Source organism: Molossus molossus, unplaced genomic scaffold (assembly GCF_014108415.1).
Source record: "Molossus molossus isolate mMolMol1 unplaced genomic scaffold, mMolMol1.p scaffold_m16_p_6, whole genome shotgun sequence".
Classification (NCBI taxonomy): Eukaryota; Metazoa; Chordata; class Mammalia; order Chiroptera; family Molossidae; genus Molossus; species Molossus molossus.
Genome location: NW_023425399.1, coordinates 17,028,887 through 17,046,212, shown reverse-complemented (window position 1 = coordinate 17,046,212; position 17,326 = coordinate 17,028,887). Strand labels below are relative to the sequence as shown.

Sequence of the window (17,326 nt, the reverse complement as noted above, 5' to 3'; positions counted from 1 at the left end):
TTGATTATCATTCAAGGTATTAAAATGGTCCCACCAAGCTCTAGTATTCTGGGAAAGGATATCACATTTGACTCAATTTGTTACACACGGAACACAGCTGGATCACATGCCTTTTTGTGTTATTTTCTGCAGTTTAATCTTTAAGTGGTTGACCTGTTCCAATTGTTATGTGCTCTGTGAGGTTGTATGTTATATTGTAATTTAAAATCAGATGTTAGATCCTATTGGAATCCAGTGTGGGTGGTAAAACTCTTTAAAGATAGCAATAAATACACCATGTTCTTCACCAGGATATGTTGATGTCACCATTCTTATTAGCTTAAGAGTTACCTCCTGGAGGCTTTATTTTGATGCGAGGTGATTGCATGAGGGCTAAATACCCAGACACCCCTTGGATGATCTGGATGGGGTCATGTGGGGGCTGAGGGTTGTCTGGATGTTTATAGAGATATTCCTTTTGATTCTCAGTGCCATCATGCTGGATGAAGCCCATGAGAGGACCTTGTATACAGACATTGCCATTGGCTTGCTGAAAAAGGTATGACTTTGCTGCCAGACTTCTGTTTTATGTTTTTGTTTTGTTGCCTGATTAGGAAAATAATTGTAGCAATTTGGAAAATCCAACCAAATATGAAGGAAAAAACCTTTAAATCATCATCCATAATCCTAGTCCTACCCGTTCAGAGAAAAATCACTGGTGGAATGTTGGTATGTTTTCTTTTCTTTTTTCTGTTTGTGTGTGTGTATACATGCATCTGTTTTGGCGTAGTAGGGAATGGCTTGTATATGCTAATTTGTATCTTGTGTATTTCTCTTAACATTACATCAAGATCATTACATCATAATGTCATTAGTATTCTTTGAAGATGTTATTGTTGATGGCTGTTTAATCATGTCTCTACCATAAAGTATTTGATTTTTCCCTTACTGTTAGGCACTTATATGCTTCCAGATTTGAAGTATTTTAAATAATGTCGCAGTGAGCACTGCTGTAATAAATCTGTTTCATTCCTTTTCTGTTTTTTAATTTTTTACTATAGAAAGTGTCAAACATACCCCAGAGTAAAGAGAAGGTTTAATGACCCCCACGGGCTCATCATCTGGCTTCAATAATTAAACTTGTGGACAATCTTGTTTCAACCTTACCACCATCTCTCCCAACTTCCTAATTGTTTTTCTTGTATTTTCTGATTGTTTTCTTTGGATAAATTCCCAGTTACAGGAGTCTAGAAAGAGGTGGTGGAGCAGAGAGATTAAGATAATTGATTCGGGGTCAGATGGCCCAGGTTCAAATTCTGACAGCTGAGTTTACTCATCTCTAACATAAGGATAACAGAAGGGTCTGTATGTGTGCTGGCGCACTTTTCTATATGGTAGCCACTAACCGCCTTGGATTTAAATTGGCCAAAGTAGAATAAAATAAAAAATTCAGTACCTCAGTCACACTGGCTCTATTTCAAGGGCTCTGCAGGCACATGTGCCGAGTGGCTACTGCATGGGACAGAAGCTCTCCTTCCTGAAGAGTCCTTTCGCACAGAGCTGCTCTGTATCATGATTTGTTGTGGGGCTTAAGTAGACAGCGTAAAATTCTTAGGAGGGCACCTGGCACAGGGTCACAAATAGACTATGAGGTACCTTTGTGCAAATTAGAAGAAGATGCCCCCACTAGGAGGATGTTCCCAGCTAGGTGAGGGGAGGGTGGGCTGGATTTCAGATGCCCCAGCCTCCTTAGACAGGCATCTTTGTACAGTGGATATACTATACAGCTGTACTCGGGGATCCTGGAATGGTATGGAACTTAGTATTTGTTAGCTGCTATTGTTATTTTGATTATTATCTTATTCCTTGGCCAAAGCTATAAACTTTTTGATATTTATGAGGACTTATCCTATATTACCTTCTTAGGAACAGTATAATAAGAGAGCTTATTTTACTGAATCTTTGCCAACACTAAACATTAACTTGAAAAAGTAGATCCTTGCCAATGTGATAGTTGAAAAAATAATCTCACTGTCATTATATATATTTGCTATAGTTTATTTGACCATTTCTCTTATGCCTGTTGATCATCTGTTTCTTCTGATAACTGTTAATGTCTTTTATCCATATTTCTGTCTTGGTGCTATCATTTAGTATTTGTTTGCTTTTAAAGCACTTCTTTTTTTCTTTATTGATTTTAGAGAGAGAAGAAAGGAGAGGGAGAGAGAGATAGAAACATCGATTGGCTACCTCCTGCATGCTCCTCACTGGGGATTTGGCCCACAGCCTGGGCATGTGCCCTGACTGGGAATCGAACTGGCGACCTCTTGGTGCATGGGTCGATGCTCAACCACTGAGCCACACCGGCCAGGCTAAATAAAGTACTTTTTTGTATTTTGTATATAGGGTGAGGCAAAAGTAGATTTACATTTGTGAGTATTTGAAACACAGAGTTTATTCTTATATTATTATTTATTAATTATTGTATTATTTGCCATACGAACGACTATAAACCTACCTTTGCCCCACCCTGTATACGTAGATTCTGACTATCCAGAGACAGGTGTCAGGAAAAATGGTTTTACTTTTAGTAAATTCAAATTCAGGTCTTAAAGCTCCTTTATATTTTGTATAAAATATTTTTAACTCTTTATTTTGGAAAATTTTATACATTTATACAGTTGGAAAGAATAGAACGATTAACCCCTATTTTGACCTATGATTTTAATAATTATCAACTTGTGGTCGGTCTTGTTTCATCTATAATATCCTCCTCACCCCAAAAATACACATACTAAATTATTTTAGATATCAAATTTTGTCCATAAATTTTACAGTGACTGTTTCATGATGCCTTCTTTTTTAGATTCAGAAAAAGCGAGGGGATCTTCGATTGATTGTGGCGTCAGCCACTCTGGATGCAGAGGTAAGAACATTGCCCCTCTCTCCCTTGCCCCCCAGAAACACTGAAATTGCTGGCCATGTCTGTGGGAAGTTACCTCTAGCAAGAGCTTATCTTTGGCGGAATGGCCTACCTTCTTTATGGGGCATCTGATGACCCAGATTCCATAGGATCGGAGCATACTCCTTTTTAGCCTGTGGGTGGAAATTAACCTGTAATTAATTGAGTTCATAATACCTACTTGTCTAGTTTCTCTACATACTGTGTGTCTACTCTCACAGGCACCTTCTTTTTATTACTTTTTTTTTTAGTACGAGGCTGTATTTCTTGCATTTATTTATGGCTATAGCATTTATATTTAGAATTTTTGTACAATTGAAGTTTTCCCGTACATAGAATAATTTCCGTGTTATATTTTTTATGGCTAAGTTTATATTATTCTCTCTTAGCTAATATTTTAGTTCAAATAGCAGTTCAGCTCAACAGGTAATTCTCACCATTTGTCATATGTATATATAAAATAAATAGGTGTTTACAGTTCATTATGTTCAAGGTGCCGGGACAGCCCGGGAGGGAGTTCCTAACTCCGCTGGCTTCAGGTGTCCAGAAGCTTTCCCAGAGGAGCTACATCCCAGTTGGGTTTGAACGATGCGCAGAAGTTTGTCATGTGGTCAGGGTGGGGAGGGCATCCTGAGCAGCCATGTGTGCATGGGCTGGGGTCAGTGTAAAGCGGGAGTGTTGCCTGTAGGGCCTGGCACCGGGTGATCTGCCTCGGACTTACACTCTCTCCAGTTTCTCTGCACTTTAGCCCACCGGTCCCCTTGCTGTTTCTCCGAAAAACACAAGCATGCTCTGCTCTGGGAGGGACCCTCTTTCTAGACTCTTCTTCCCTCAGATGTTCTCATGGCTCCACCCTCATTTCATTCCAGTCTTGATCAGGTATTATCCTCTTAGAGAGGCCTTTCCTGACCACTCTGTCTAGAGTAGTGCTACTGTTGCTGTCCATCTTCTTACTCTGCTGCTTTTTTCTGTTTAGCACTTATCACTACCTAACATTATGTGTATGTCCAAGTGTTTGTTTATCGTGTGTCTCCCATCATGAAAAGTAAGCTCCCTGGAGGTTGGAACTTTGTCTTCAGTAGTGTCTGGCATAACGTAGGTGCTGCAGGTTGAATGGGAGGCAATGGGAGATTAAAATGGAAAGGTTGGGGGGTGGGGGGGGCATAAACCAAAGAACTTCTATGCATATACGCATAACCAGTGGACACAGACAGTAGAGTGGTGAAGATGGGGGAGTGGGGAAGAGGGTGTTAATAGGGGAAAAAAAGGAGGAACATCTGTAATACTTGCTACAATAAAGAAAAAATAGTTTCAACATAAAAAAATAAAATAAAGTCAGGTCTTTCAAAATTAACTCCAAAGTGGTGTTCAGCTCCTCTTTCCCCATTCCCTGTCTTCTTCCCCGACCAGGTGCGTTACCTTTGCCTTTCCCGCTCCTAAGCCCCAAGGGCCCTTCTGCTTCTGCAGTTTGTTTCCTGAGCCACACAGCCCAGCTGGCTCACTTCTGTCACCTCTGTAACCTTCTAAATACATTTTCTCTTATAATTTGAAGAAACAAAACAAAACAACTCAGTTGTCATAAATCCCCTCCTTGGGAGCAACTCTAAACCTCCTTGGAGATCGGGTCATCACGACACTGAAAATCAACTCTTGTATCCCCCATCTGTTCTAAGTGCCCATTCTCCCCTCTCCTGAGCAGGCATTTGTTTCCCACAGGTGCCCTTCTCCCCTTCCCCCCACGAAGGTAGTAACAAGCCCCTTTGAGTCATATCTCTTTTATGAACTCCTATACATACATGACTAAAATCTATTTTTTCTCTTGTTAATCTCTCTATTTGAATTTAATTTGCACACCCCAAGTACTGAACTAAGATAGCAGGACACATAACTCATTAAAAAAAAAAAAAAAAAAAGGAAGGGTTGGAAGGGGTCAGATGCTGGAGGGCCTTATAAGTCAACCAAAGGAGGAAGAACTCCATTTAACACCTGGGCAGAAGCCCTGGGAGGGTGTGAATATGTGACTTGATTATATTTGGGTTCTAGAAAGATCACTTTGGTGCTGTGTGGAAGAGATAAGAGAGATGTGGAAATAGCAGTCTATAGGCCAGTTTATAATCCAGCTGAGACATGGAAAGGGCCTGGCTTCTGGCTGCTGGTGTCTCTCTGGGTTCAGGATCCAAACAGCTTGGAGAGAGAAAAAACTCAGCATAGCTGAGAGAGGTGTCTGCATGTGTGCCCAGAACGTGTGTGGACCTTCTCACAGGCTGTTGTCTCATGACGACTTCTGGGTCAAAGCTCCTTGGTTGCCCTCTTTAATGAATTCTCATGACCTTCACCCACGATACCTGTTGGAATGCTATTCTGAGGACCATACCTGACTCTCCTTTCGTTACCTCCTCCATGGATAAGTTGCACAAAACATCTATTTTATGTCTTACCTTCGTTACCTCCCCTTTTTAATAAGCATTCCCAGCAGTTTTTATTGTTTGAAAACTAACATCCAAGACTTTTCTTAGAATAACCGTTAAATAATATTTATTGCTCATAATTGCCTTTCATAGTCTTTTGGAGTGATAGATTTTTAAAATGGCTCTTTTCAGTTCTTCCTACAGTAGTTTATGTAGATGGACTTTCTGAAAGTAATTTGTTTAAGTGGGAAAGTGGAGTGAGTGTAGGAGATTTGCCATGCCCTGGGCATGCTGTGATGTGGGCATGCTGGGACCCCAGCATTGTTCTGCTGGGCCTTTAATGGGCTAGGGCCATACACCCCTCCTCTTCCTCACTCAGTGTTGCGAGGAAGGTGAAGTCTGTGTGTGAGAGAGGAGGACCTGGGGGGAGAGTCAGTTCTGTGGGAGTGAGGGTGTGGGTGGGTGAGTGGGTGCATGTGGGGCCTGGTTTATGAACTCCCATGTGAGAGAGAGTGAGGAGGAGGAATGGAGCGAGCTAAGGAGGGCGAGGGAGAAAGAGTAGGAGTGGGCGTGGGAACAGGGAAGGGTGGGGCTCAGGTAGCATTTAACTGAGAGGTCCAGGGGTGCCAGAACTCATCCTTGGTCCCCTAGCTACTGGATCTGTGGTTGACATGAATTCCAAGCCCCACTGTCTGGAGGGATAGATGATGCCACCTGCTCTGGCTTTGCTCAGGGCCCCAGGTGGCTCCGCAAGCAGGTGAAGAAAACACAGTGACAGCGGCTGGGAGGCAGAGGCAAGCAGAGTGTGATGGCTTGTCACATAGTTGCCTTGATTGATTTAGCTGCTTTGTTAGCAGCCTAATTAAGCAAGCAATTACAGAAAACATGACCAGGTATAATTACGAAGTATTTATTGACCATTGTATCACATGTTATTGTTTTTCTTTTATTTGCGTCTATGCACGTGGCAGAAAATAGGATTGCTGACAACTCCCACAGTTCTTTGTCACAAGTCCAAATACTTGGGAAGAAGCTAGTTTCCCTTTCCAGATTCCTGGATTGGGTCAGCTGGGGTCAGATACCCACATGGGACCAATCTGCGTGGGTCAAGACCTGTTAGCCTGGGGTGGACTTGTGTGGACATGGCTGCTGGAAGCCCACTCCTGTGCATTAGGGAAGACAGCCTGGCAGGTGTCCACATCATTTACGTCCATCTCATAGGCTCTCCTTCCTTCATGCCATGTTATGTTTCTTACCATGTGTCCGTGTCAGTGTGACCCCACCTCTTTTGATCCTGACTCAAATTCTCTCCTTTTCCAAGTCCATTGAACCCATTTCACTCTTCCTGTTTCTTCATTCAGCCTCAAAACGTGTAACTCTGTTTATTTGCTTTTATCCTATAATTTTGTGTGTGTATTTTATATTTCCAAGTAAAGATAAAAGACCAGGATCTTAAGGATTAAGATGTAGTGCCTTCTCAGTTAATGCTGAATTTTATTTCTTGAAAGAGTAACTTCCCATCTTTACTCTTCAATACACATATTCCTGAGCAGCTAGGGGTTAGCCGTCCACTCCAACAACATTAAGGTATCAGCTTCCTCCCTGTTCTGCTTGCCTTTTTGGTCCAAAAAGCCTGTTTGTCAAGCCCTTTCTAAAATCTTCCTCCACCGGCAGCTTCTGGAGCCCCCAGTGAGGTCTCCCCTTTCTCCTGCCTTCCTGATGGCTTCCCCCAGGCTGCTTTGCTGGCTGCCCTTCCTCCTTCAGGCCGCCCACCTCCTTTGTGCTTGATTTGAGGTGAACTTGACTGTGCTCTTGTGCTGCAGCCTGAGCTGCCAGACCACCAAAACTCAGACCTGTGTCTCCTACCAGCCTGGGACGCTCGGCTTCTCGGTGGCAGTCCCTTTCTCGTTGTCGTAATCATCCAGGCTCAGGACATCCATTGCTTGGGGACCTGATTGAGTAAGAAGTAATTCCATCCTCCCCAGCTTGCCTGGGCGTTTGCTCATGCTCCCTGATTGCCGGGTCCCATCAGTCATAACCTCCGGAATGCTTTGCTTTCACACCGCCCTGCCCGAGTTCACGCTTTCATCCCTCCTGGGAGCTGTTGCAGTGCCTCCCTTAATTAGTCTGTTATCACACCTGCCTTTCTCCAAAGTGACCACCAGAGTCAGGCATCCAGAGTACAGGTCTGATAATGTGCCCATCCTCACTGCCTTTGTCTTGCCCATCTAATAAGGTGTCTGTGCAGCATGACGTTTGGGCCCCTTTCAAGTGATAACACAGTCACTTACTGTGTACTCATTATAAGTCACACTTTATTTGAACCATACAACAGGCTTGCAGGGTAGATAGCAGTTTGTTCATTTTGTAGGCAAGAGAGCTAACTCAGAGCCGAGGCTGGCCTGCCCTACACCTTGGATTCTGTCCTCTGTCAGGGGCCCCTTTACAGTGTAGTTTGTACTCTGCTCTCATCCTGGGAATGGGTGTCTCTGCTCCTTCCTGGCCATCTCTTAAGGCTTAACCAAGGGAGAATGCCACCTCATGCTGCCTTCCCTAGGAGTCTCATCCTGGGAAGGGGTGTCTCTGCTCCTTCCTGGCCATCTCTTAAGGCTTAACCAAGGGAGAATGCCACCTCATGCTGCCTTCTCTAGGAGTCTCATCCTGGGAAGGGGTGTCTCTGCTCCTTCCTGGCCACCTCTTAAGGCTTAACCAAGGGAGAATGCCACCTCATGCTGCCTTCCCTAGGAGTCTCATCCTGGGAAGGGGTGTCTCTGCTCCTTCCTGGCCATCTCTTAAGGCTTAACCAAGGGAGAATGCCACCTCAGCCTGGCCATCTCTTAAGGCTTAACCAAGGGAGAATGCCACCTCATGCTGCCTTCCCTGAGAGCCAGTCGTTGACCTTTCATTCTCTCCAGTTGTAACTTGCAGCTCTTTTCTGGTCATTTAGTTAGTCTGCCTCGGTTTGTGTTATTGGTTCTTTGCACACCCACCCTCCTGGATTATTCACTTGGGGCATCGGGGGTGTCTCTTCTCACTTGTTTGTGGGTCCCTTCCAGTGTGCCTGTGCACTGTACGTCACAGGAAGGCTGAAGTTACTCAAAGGGGATTTTCCCTAAAGAAAGTGAAGAATGGTGCCACATGGATCTTCACAGCACAGTGTGGTTCTTTTGTTGGCACAAGGCGCATGTATGTCTGCGCTGAGTCTTCTCAAACACAACTTTGAGGTTAATGTGCAGTGTCCCAGATTTTGTAGTTAAATCCAGTTGACCTTTTTTGAAATTTATCTTTATTGTTGAAAGTATTACAGATGTCTCCCCTTTTTCCCCCCACTGACCCCCTCCTTCCTGTTCCTGCCCCCCTCCTGCCTTCCCCACACTATTGTCTGTGTCCATTGGTTATGCATTGAAGTTCTTTGGTTTATCTCTTCCTGGCCCTCCCTTCCTGGCTCTTCCCTCTGAGGTTCATCAGTCTTACAACCAATTTTTTAAATCTTCACCTGAGGATATTTTTTCTATTTATCATCAGATAGAGTGGAAGGGAGGGAGAGAGAAACATCAACATGAGAGAAACACATCGACTGGTTGTCTCCCACATGGGGGATGAACCGCAACCGAGGTGTGTGCCCCTGACTGGAATGCGAGGGCTGTTGCTCTAACCGCTGTGCCATACTGGCCGGGGCCCAATTTGTACTTCTTAATCCCTTCACCTTTTTGCCCATGCCCCACTCCCCATCCCATCTGACAACCAATAAAAAGTTCTCTGTATCTATGAGTCTGTTTCTGTTCTGCTTGTTTTGGTTTTAGATTCAGTTGTTAATAGATTGTGTTTATTGCCATTTTACTGTTCATATTTTTTTATCTTCTTCAAGAAGACCTGTCAGCATTTCACATAATACTGGTTTGGTGGTGATGAACTCCTTTAGCTTTTTTTTGTCTGGGAAACTTTATATGTGCATCGATTCTAAATGACAGCTTTGTAGGATAGAGTAATCTTGGTTTTAGATCCTTGCTTTTCATCACTCTGAATATTTCTTGCCACTCCCTTCTGGCCTGCAAAGTTTCTTTTGAGAAACCAGCTGACAGCCTTATGGGAGTTCCCTTGTTGGTAACTAACTGCTTTTCTCTTGCTGCTTTTAAGATTCTCTCTTAGTCTTTAACTTTTTGCATTTTAAGTATGACCTGTCTTGGTTCCAGTTGACTCTTTTAGAAGCACTCTTCCAAGCCCATTTATTTTGTATTTGGTGCAGTTCCTCAGTGCACCCCTGGGATGCCAGATTCCAGAACCAGGCATGGGCATGCTGAGTAAAGACACCTGGGGGAAGTGAAAAAGACTGGTCTTGTGATCATATTGTTAGGTCTCCTAGGAGGATAAAGTCTCATGCCCATCCAGGCCTCACTCATGCCCAGCCACACCGCAGGGGAACTGGAATATAGTTGGGAACAGGAAGGGTAATTAAGAATTGGATATTGACACACTCCACCAGTGGGGTGTCTATGGCCTCTTGGCTATTGGCACAACAGCTTCCCATCCAGCACTCACTCTCCAGTAGGTTTGGTCACTCAGCTCTTCTCGGGCTCAGCTTCTTTGTGTGTCTTGGGTCGCATTCCCTGAGAGGGGATCTTGAGTCGTGTCTCCCTGCCCCGTTGTTGGCCAGAACTCTCTTTCCAGGCCTCCCTGTAGACTGCCAGTCTGGGGATCAAGTGCTATTGAAGAGGATGTGGCCACCTATTTGGGAGGAACTGCCAAGAGCCAATTCTCTTAAGGGGATGCTGTGGGAGTGTCGGAGAAGTATCTAATTGGTGACCTACCCCATGCAAAGTGTCGCGTGAACTCCAGTAGGGCAGATAACATGGAGAAGACACTGTCCCTACCATGAAATAGCTAAAATCTACTGGGAAGGTTATAGTAAATACATCTCTGTAACTGTGGTACCAGAAACTCCTGCTGTTCATAGAAGTACAAGTTTCCTTTATAAATTGATAACCTTGTGTGATCAGATCTTTGCTTTCCAGATTAGAATTATATACATCATCCTGCTTTAGCCTGTATTTTACTTGAATCATACCGTTTGAACTAAACTTTGATTAAATAAAATACAGGGGATAGGATAAGATAAATAAAACCACAACTACAATTTAACTCAGATATTTCAGTGAATACAGTTTTGAAATTTAATTATTATTATTTTGATCAAACCTTAGTAAAGAGTCTGTCATTGAAATGTGATTCCTCAAAATTGCAATAATAAAAATGAGATTTTTAGTAACTGTTTTGCAATCCATAGTCTGTATTATATGTATCCAATTCCTGTTGCCCACTCTGTGCTTTGCATTATTTTTTTGTATTATGTTTTTTCCATGAGTTACTATTTTGAGCGGAATGAAGAATTTATTTTTTATTTTATTTTTAGAAATTTTGGGATTTCTTTAATCAAAATGAAACCAGTGACCCAACCCGCGATACATGTGTGATCCTTACAGTGGAAGGGCGAACATTTCCAGTGGATATATTTTATCTACAAAGGTTTGATGATACTTGCATTTTTAATGATGGTGATGGTGATTGGAAAGCTAGGCCTGTGTTGTAGAATGAGAAGCAAGTGTGTGTCTTCCCAGGGTGATGTGCCAGGCCGGTGAAGAGGGGCACAGACTCTGTGTCTTCTGTCATTGATAGGATGTTCTGGAGCCCTGCTCAGTATCACTGCTGAGTGTGGTTTAAATTCTTTTTTTTTTTTTTTTATCCTCACCCGAGGATATTTTTCCATTTTTTGTACAGATAGAGTGGGAGGGAGAGAGAGGAAGGGAGGGAGAGAGAGAAACATCGACGTGAAGGGACACATCGAGTGGCTGCCACCCGCACGACCAACCAGGGCCGGGGACAAACTGCAACCGAAGTACGTGCCCTTAGCGGGAACCGAACCGGGGTCTCTCCGGACCGCAGGCCGACGCTTTAACCGCTGAGCCAAACTGGCCAGGGCTGGTTTAAATTCTTGACACTGATATTCATGTTTCTATAAATCTGTGGTCAGTAGCTCAGTAGGAAAGAGCAAAGTGGCAACAAGGTTGTGGGAAGGATGGCTTGATAATTTTCAGAACTGGGGTTTACAAGACTGCCTTTGGTGGGGGCGGTATTGGCAATATGAATTATTTGGTTCTCGGCTCTCTACATCCTAGCAAGAAAGCCTGGTTGACATTTTTGGGAGGAGCCCCCTTGGGGAGGAAGGGAGTCATTCTAATTTCTACACCGAGTCACTGGACAGATAGTGGCTGAAAGTCCAGAGAGTTGTGGGCTTGACTTCTGAGTCCTTGTGGTTGGACAGCACATCCATCAGCTCTGTCCATCCCCCTCAGACACGCTGCCAGTGGTCAGGAAGGAAAATGGAAAGAGTGTGGGGTTTAGCACTGGAAACACCTCCCTGTTTTCACTGGCTGACATCTTTGCATGCTAATGATAGCACGTCGATTTGCATGGGTTTATTGTTTTTATTTCTTTGTGAATAAAGCAAAAAAATCATAGTTGACATGTAATTATGAAATATTATCATTTTTTAAAATTATTTTAGGTAGAATGGAAGGGAGGGAGGGGGAGAGAGAGAAACATCGATTTGAGAGAGACACGTTGCACCACCCTGACTAGAGCTGGGGATTGAACCTGCAACCTAGGTATGTGCCCTTGACTGGAATCAAACCCATGACCCTTTGGTCCGTGGGCTGATGCTCTAACCACTGAGAAAACCAGCCAGGGCAATGAATTATTTTCAGATGTTGCATTTAAAAAAAGAAAAAAATGAATACTTACTTTGTTTATTCATATACTGATTATTGCTGGACAGGCCTAAACTAACTTTTATGAGCTTCTGCTGCCAGATTTCCCTGGTAATGGGTCTGTAACTAGTGTGTGTATTCTAGTGATGACTTTATCTCATGTATCTTTTCAGTCCTGTTCCAGATTATATCAAATCAACTGTAGAAACTGTGATGAAAATTCACCAGACAGAAGGAGATGGAGACATATTAGCATTTCTTACTGGCCAGGTAATTCCATTGGACCTTTTTCTATAATGAACAGACATGTAAAGGTAGCACCAAAATTAATACAGAGGCCTGTTACTTTGCTTAGCCATTTGTTTCAGTTTTATTGTATTCTGTGGTTACTTAATTGCAAAAAAAATTATTTGGTTTGGTATCATTCATCTATTGACTACATTGTCAAAAAGTCATTGGCTCTAACCTGTTCTGTCTGCAAAGGGTCAGATGTATTTGAAATTTATTAGCTGATTCCAAAGGATATTACACACTTAATTCAATAAACTGTTCTATTTACTACAATTGAATATTGCATTTTTGTGTATGCATGTTACTGCTGCATGCTTCTTTCCCAGTGACCCTTTCCAGTTTATCCTGGGGACACTGAGTGGGCACTTCACTGGAAAGACAACTGAACAAGCCCAAGTGCTCACTCAGGGTTGCAACACTGTTCAGAATTACCCTCTAGCTAGAATCGTTTCCGCTGTTGAGCATTTTCCACAATTCAGTAGTCTTTTCTTGGAAATGGGTGTAGTGATTTTATCTGTCACAACTTGTTCATATGTATGCAGTGCTTTGTTTGTCACAATACGTAAACGTTAATTAGTCCTTTTTTTTGTTTATTAGGAGCTCTTTTATTTTCTACAGATGGTGTAGATTTCTGTAATTAACCTGACAGTTGAACATGTTCACCCCGCAGACACCATTGTTGGGGTAGCATTTGATTAAATGCCACCCCAGAGTGAAATGTGATCATACTGGAAGACATGAATCTGACCACAGTTAAAATCCTGATCCCAGCTTTCATATGAAAAAGTGACATGCTTCAACTTCAAATTAATCTTGGTTTCTTTGGTTCCTGGTTCGATGTTTTTAGGAGGAGGTAGAAACTGTCGTGTCCATGCTGATCGAGCAGGCTCGAGCACTAGGTCGGACTGGGATGAAGAGACACCTTCGGGTTCTCCCCATGTACGCAGGACTGCCTTCCTTTGAGCAAATGAAAGTGTTTGAAAGGGTGTCACGCAGTGTCCGAAAGGTGAGACTAACCCGATGACCAAGGGTGTTTGCTGACATCTAGAATCATTTTGGTGCCCCTTTGCTGAGCACTGTAAAGATTTTCTGTTTTAAGCTGAAGTGAAACTTGCTGTACAGGCAGGTTCCTTTAAGAATTTTAGGTCTGTGTTTCTGTGCAGTAGATCTGTAAGCACACAATAATGTGCTGCAAAGATTTCAGAACCTGCTCCAGAGAATGGCCACTCTGACAGTAATCATCAGAGCAGGTGATTTATCCTGGCCTCTTTCCTGCCTGCCTAATATTTCCCCGTGACACTCTTGGCTTAAAGGATCGTGTTGGTGGATTGTGATCAGTCGGGAACAGTAGATCTATTACTGCAAGTGGTTCCTAAGCCATTTGTTTGAAGCATCACTTTGCCTGTAGAGCCAAGTTTAAGTTAATTAATTCAAGGTGTGGCTTAAAAATATCTAGCATTGAAATTGGGGTGGGGAAGGGTGTGGTGGGAAGCACTGGTTTGAGAGAGCCGGCAGGTAGCCAGTCTGCTTCTCGCTCATCGTTCCCCTGGGCCTTACTCCGCTCTCCCTTCCCTGGGATGGGGAAGGCCCAGAACTGGCCTGAAGTTGGCTGCTGGTAGCTGTGTATCAGCAGGCAGTAGAGAATACAGTATTTGAGGGGTGGTCTGACGATCTGCTCCCAGTTCAGACCACTTGGAAGAGAGAGCTCAGCCTCCTGGCCACTGAGATGGAGCAGCTTGAGTCTGCCCAGTGACCTATGGCCAACCAGTCAGAAGGCCTTGGTTCTGTGCCTGAGTTACTCTGTGCTCTGGGATGAATTACTCAACTGCAAGTCCAGGTTTTCTCAGCTGTAAAACATAAATAATGACTTTTAGAAAGATGATTTTATAGCATAAAAACATATGTACTATATAAAAATGGTAGGAAGATTTTTATGAAATGATAGATGTAAAAATGCCTTAAAAACGTTCTAAGTGCTATCTGTGCACATCCCCTGCTGCTTCAGATCCTCCAGGGGCAGCTCTAGTGCACTTGGAATGAAATGCAAACAGTTCATGGTGGCCCAGAGACTGTGCATGATCTTGTACTTACTCTGGACTCTGGTGCACTGGCTCTTTCTCCTTTCTCCCGGCTGTTTCTTCTGCCTGGATCTCCATAGGGTTGGCTACTTCTTGTAACTCAGGTCTCAGCTCAAAATCCTTTTAGAGAGGCTGTTTCTGACCATCCAGTCTAAAATAGTATACCCCATTATTGTAATACATAGTAAACACCTTAAATACTATGCAACTTTACAGTCTTACTCTGTTGTATTTTCTTCATAGTATTTGTCACTCTCTGCAATTATTGTTTATGTTCATTACTTCTTCACCCACACACTCACACTTGACAGAGAAGCACAGGGTTCTTCTCTCTCTTGTTCATCAAACATCCCCAGCACCTTGCACAGTGCCTGGCACAGCACAACCTCAGAAAATAGCTAGACTGTGAGTGAATACCTGAATATACCTGCGCACGGTGGTGATTTACCTTAGTTATGCAAAAGGCAATAACTAGCATTTGTTGAATATTTAATATGGGCCCAGTACCAGGCTCTAATCACTTTATGTATATTTCCTATTTAATCCCCTCCACAACCCTGAGAGAGGGGTAAATACTATGTTAATAAGGAACCATGCTCAGGAGGTTAATTAACTTGTCCAACGTCACATGCTCTGGGATACTTCAAACCCAGGGCACCCTGACCCTAAAACTCATGCTCTTTCTAGTATACCAAACTACCTCCTGAAGATTTTGCAATGTCAGAAATATCTTTAAATCTTTTAGGATTTTGAATAGTTGATTAAAAGTGAAAAGAACCAAATAACTTTTGTTTCTACTCTTCATTCTGTGGGGAATTTAGGTGATAGTGGCTACCAATGTGGCAGAAACCTCCATTACAATCAGCGGGATTGTCTATGTGATCGACTGTGGCTTCGTGAAACTCCGAGCCTATAATCCCAGGACAGCTATCGAGTGCTTGGTGGTGGTCCCAGTGTCCCAGGCGTCAGCCAACCAGCGAGCTGGGCGTGGTGGCCGCAGCCGCTCGGGAAAATGTTATCGCCTTTATACAGGTTAGTGTGGCTTTCTTTAAGGGTGTTGATTTTCTCCGTCGTCCAGGGCATTGGAGAGTATTATGTTTACCCTCCATGGGCAGGACTTCACGTAAAATCCAGACCTCCCTCACACGTCCCTCTGTAACCTGGCACCCTCACCTTCCTCACTCTAAACATAGCACTTCTTTGCTACTGTTCCCTATTGGCCAAAGCTGGCCTTTGTGTTACCAATGTCTTGCCATCCCTGTTCTACCTAATGTTTGGGCTTAGACCTGTTTTTTGCCATGTGACCCTGTAGCTTAGGCCATGTGTCTCAGGTTCTGTCTTTTTTACTTTTCCCTTAACTTAATGTGCTGTTTTCTTGTTCTGGGATCCCTGCATCCTGTGGGGCCCCACAATGGGTTCCATCTTTACCTCTGGTCAGAGCATCTTTGCAGAGCTAAAATGGCAAGATCTATCCTGAGACTCAATGATAGAAAGCAAACAGTTGGTCAGGTCCTGTTCTGTGCTGTGCACCATGCTAGGCTCTGAAGGAGCAAAATAAATACCATCAAGACTGTTCTGGCCCTTAAGGAGCCTTCTCTGCAGCTTGAAGACAGCCTTCCCTACAGACAGTGATGTCCAAGAGCTGTCTCTCTCTCTGCACTTGACTTGTTGACATGTTGATGGTTGTCCGGACTTCATTTCCACATCATGTTTAATTCCCTCCTCAGTCCAGTATCCATCTACAGTCACTTACCAGACCTGGGGATTTTATCATTTATTTCTTCTTTCCTTTCTGGTTACCATTGCCTGTGTTCAGTCCTTGACATCGTTCTTTCTTTTAGTAAATGTTTGCAGAGCCAGGCGCGGTGCCCGGGTTTGGAGATCTAGGGCTAGGTGGTCTGTGGCCACGTGTGGTCGCTGACAGCCTGTTGATGGAGGCAGACCCACAGACAAACAGATTGGCATGTTGTGGTGTGGTAGGGTTGCCATCAAGGAATGAGCCTTGGCAGCGGAGGGCAGGGAGTTACCCTGTTGGGGAGGACTTCGCAGTCGAGTATTTGGGCCTGATCTTATTGGCAGCCCAGTAATCCCGGTGAGGGGATAGCGGTGGAGATCAGATTTCAGCACACCAGGCAGAGGGAGTGGAACGCACAGGTACGCGGGGAAGGGTGGGGGGCGGAATTCAGGGGACAGAGGGAAGGACAGAGCCCGAGATGAGATGTAGGGTCTTCCGCACTGAAGGTGCTCAGAAGGAACGATTAGAGTGGCAAGAGGAGCGCCAAGGTAGTCGAGGCATCCAGAAAGCCAGGGCAGGAGAGTTTCAAGCTACTTAAACAAATCTTTTTGAGGTGAAATTTACATAACTTAAAATTGAACTGTTCAGTGGCATTTATTACATTCACCTCTGTCTAGTTTCAAAACATTTCCCTCCCTTCAAAGTAAAACCCCTTGCTCATTAGGTAGTTTCTCTCCATTCCTCCCTGCCTCCCTCCCTGCTCCCAACACAATCTTTGTTCTGCCTCTGGATTTATCTGTTGGATATTTTACATAAATGGGATCATACAATATGTGACCTTTTGTGTCTAGCTTTTTTCATTGAGCATAATCAATATTAAATGTTTTCCAGGTTGATCTATGTTTTATCAGTACTTTATTCTTTTCTATAGCTGAATAACATTCCACCGTGTAGATACACCACAGTTACACCACATTTTGCTTATTCATTCATCAGCTGATGGTTGTTTCCCCCTTTTGGTTATTGTGAATAATTGCTCCTATGAACATGTGTACACGTACTTGTTTGAGTACGTGTTTTTAGTTCTTTTGGGTGTATACCTAGGAGTA

The 17,326-nt window shown here is 43.6% G+C and overlaps 1 protein-coding gene across 1 annotated transcript in view; it reads left to right on the top strand.

The window, feature by feature from the left end:
* The window catches only part of DHX35 (DEAH-box helicase 35), a 61,885-nt gene that overhangs the window by 19,594 nt on the left and 24,965 nt on the right, over positions 1-17,326 (top strand). Inside the window, exons 7-12 of the mRNA XM_036245035.1 lie at positions 469-538; positions 2,846-2,905; positions 10,760-10,872; positions 12,287-12,383; positions 13,252-13,410; positions 15,304-15,514. Coding sequence (XP_036100928.1) covers positions 469-538; positions 2,846-2,905; positions 10,760-10,872; positions 12,287-12,383; positions 13,252-13,410; positions 15,304-15,514 — 710 coding nt within the window. The remainder of the gene's footprint in view (positions 1-468; positions 539-2,845; positions 2,906-10,759; positions 10,873-12,286; positions 12,384-13,251; positions 13,411-15,303; positions 15,515-17,326) is intronic.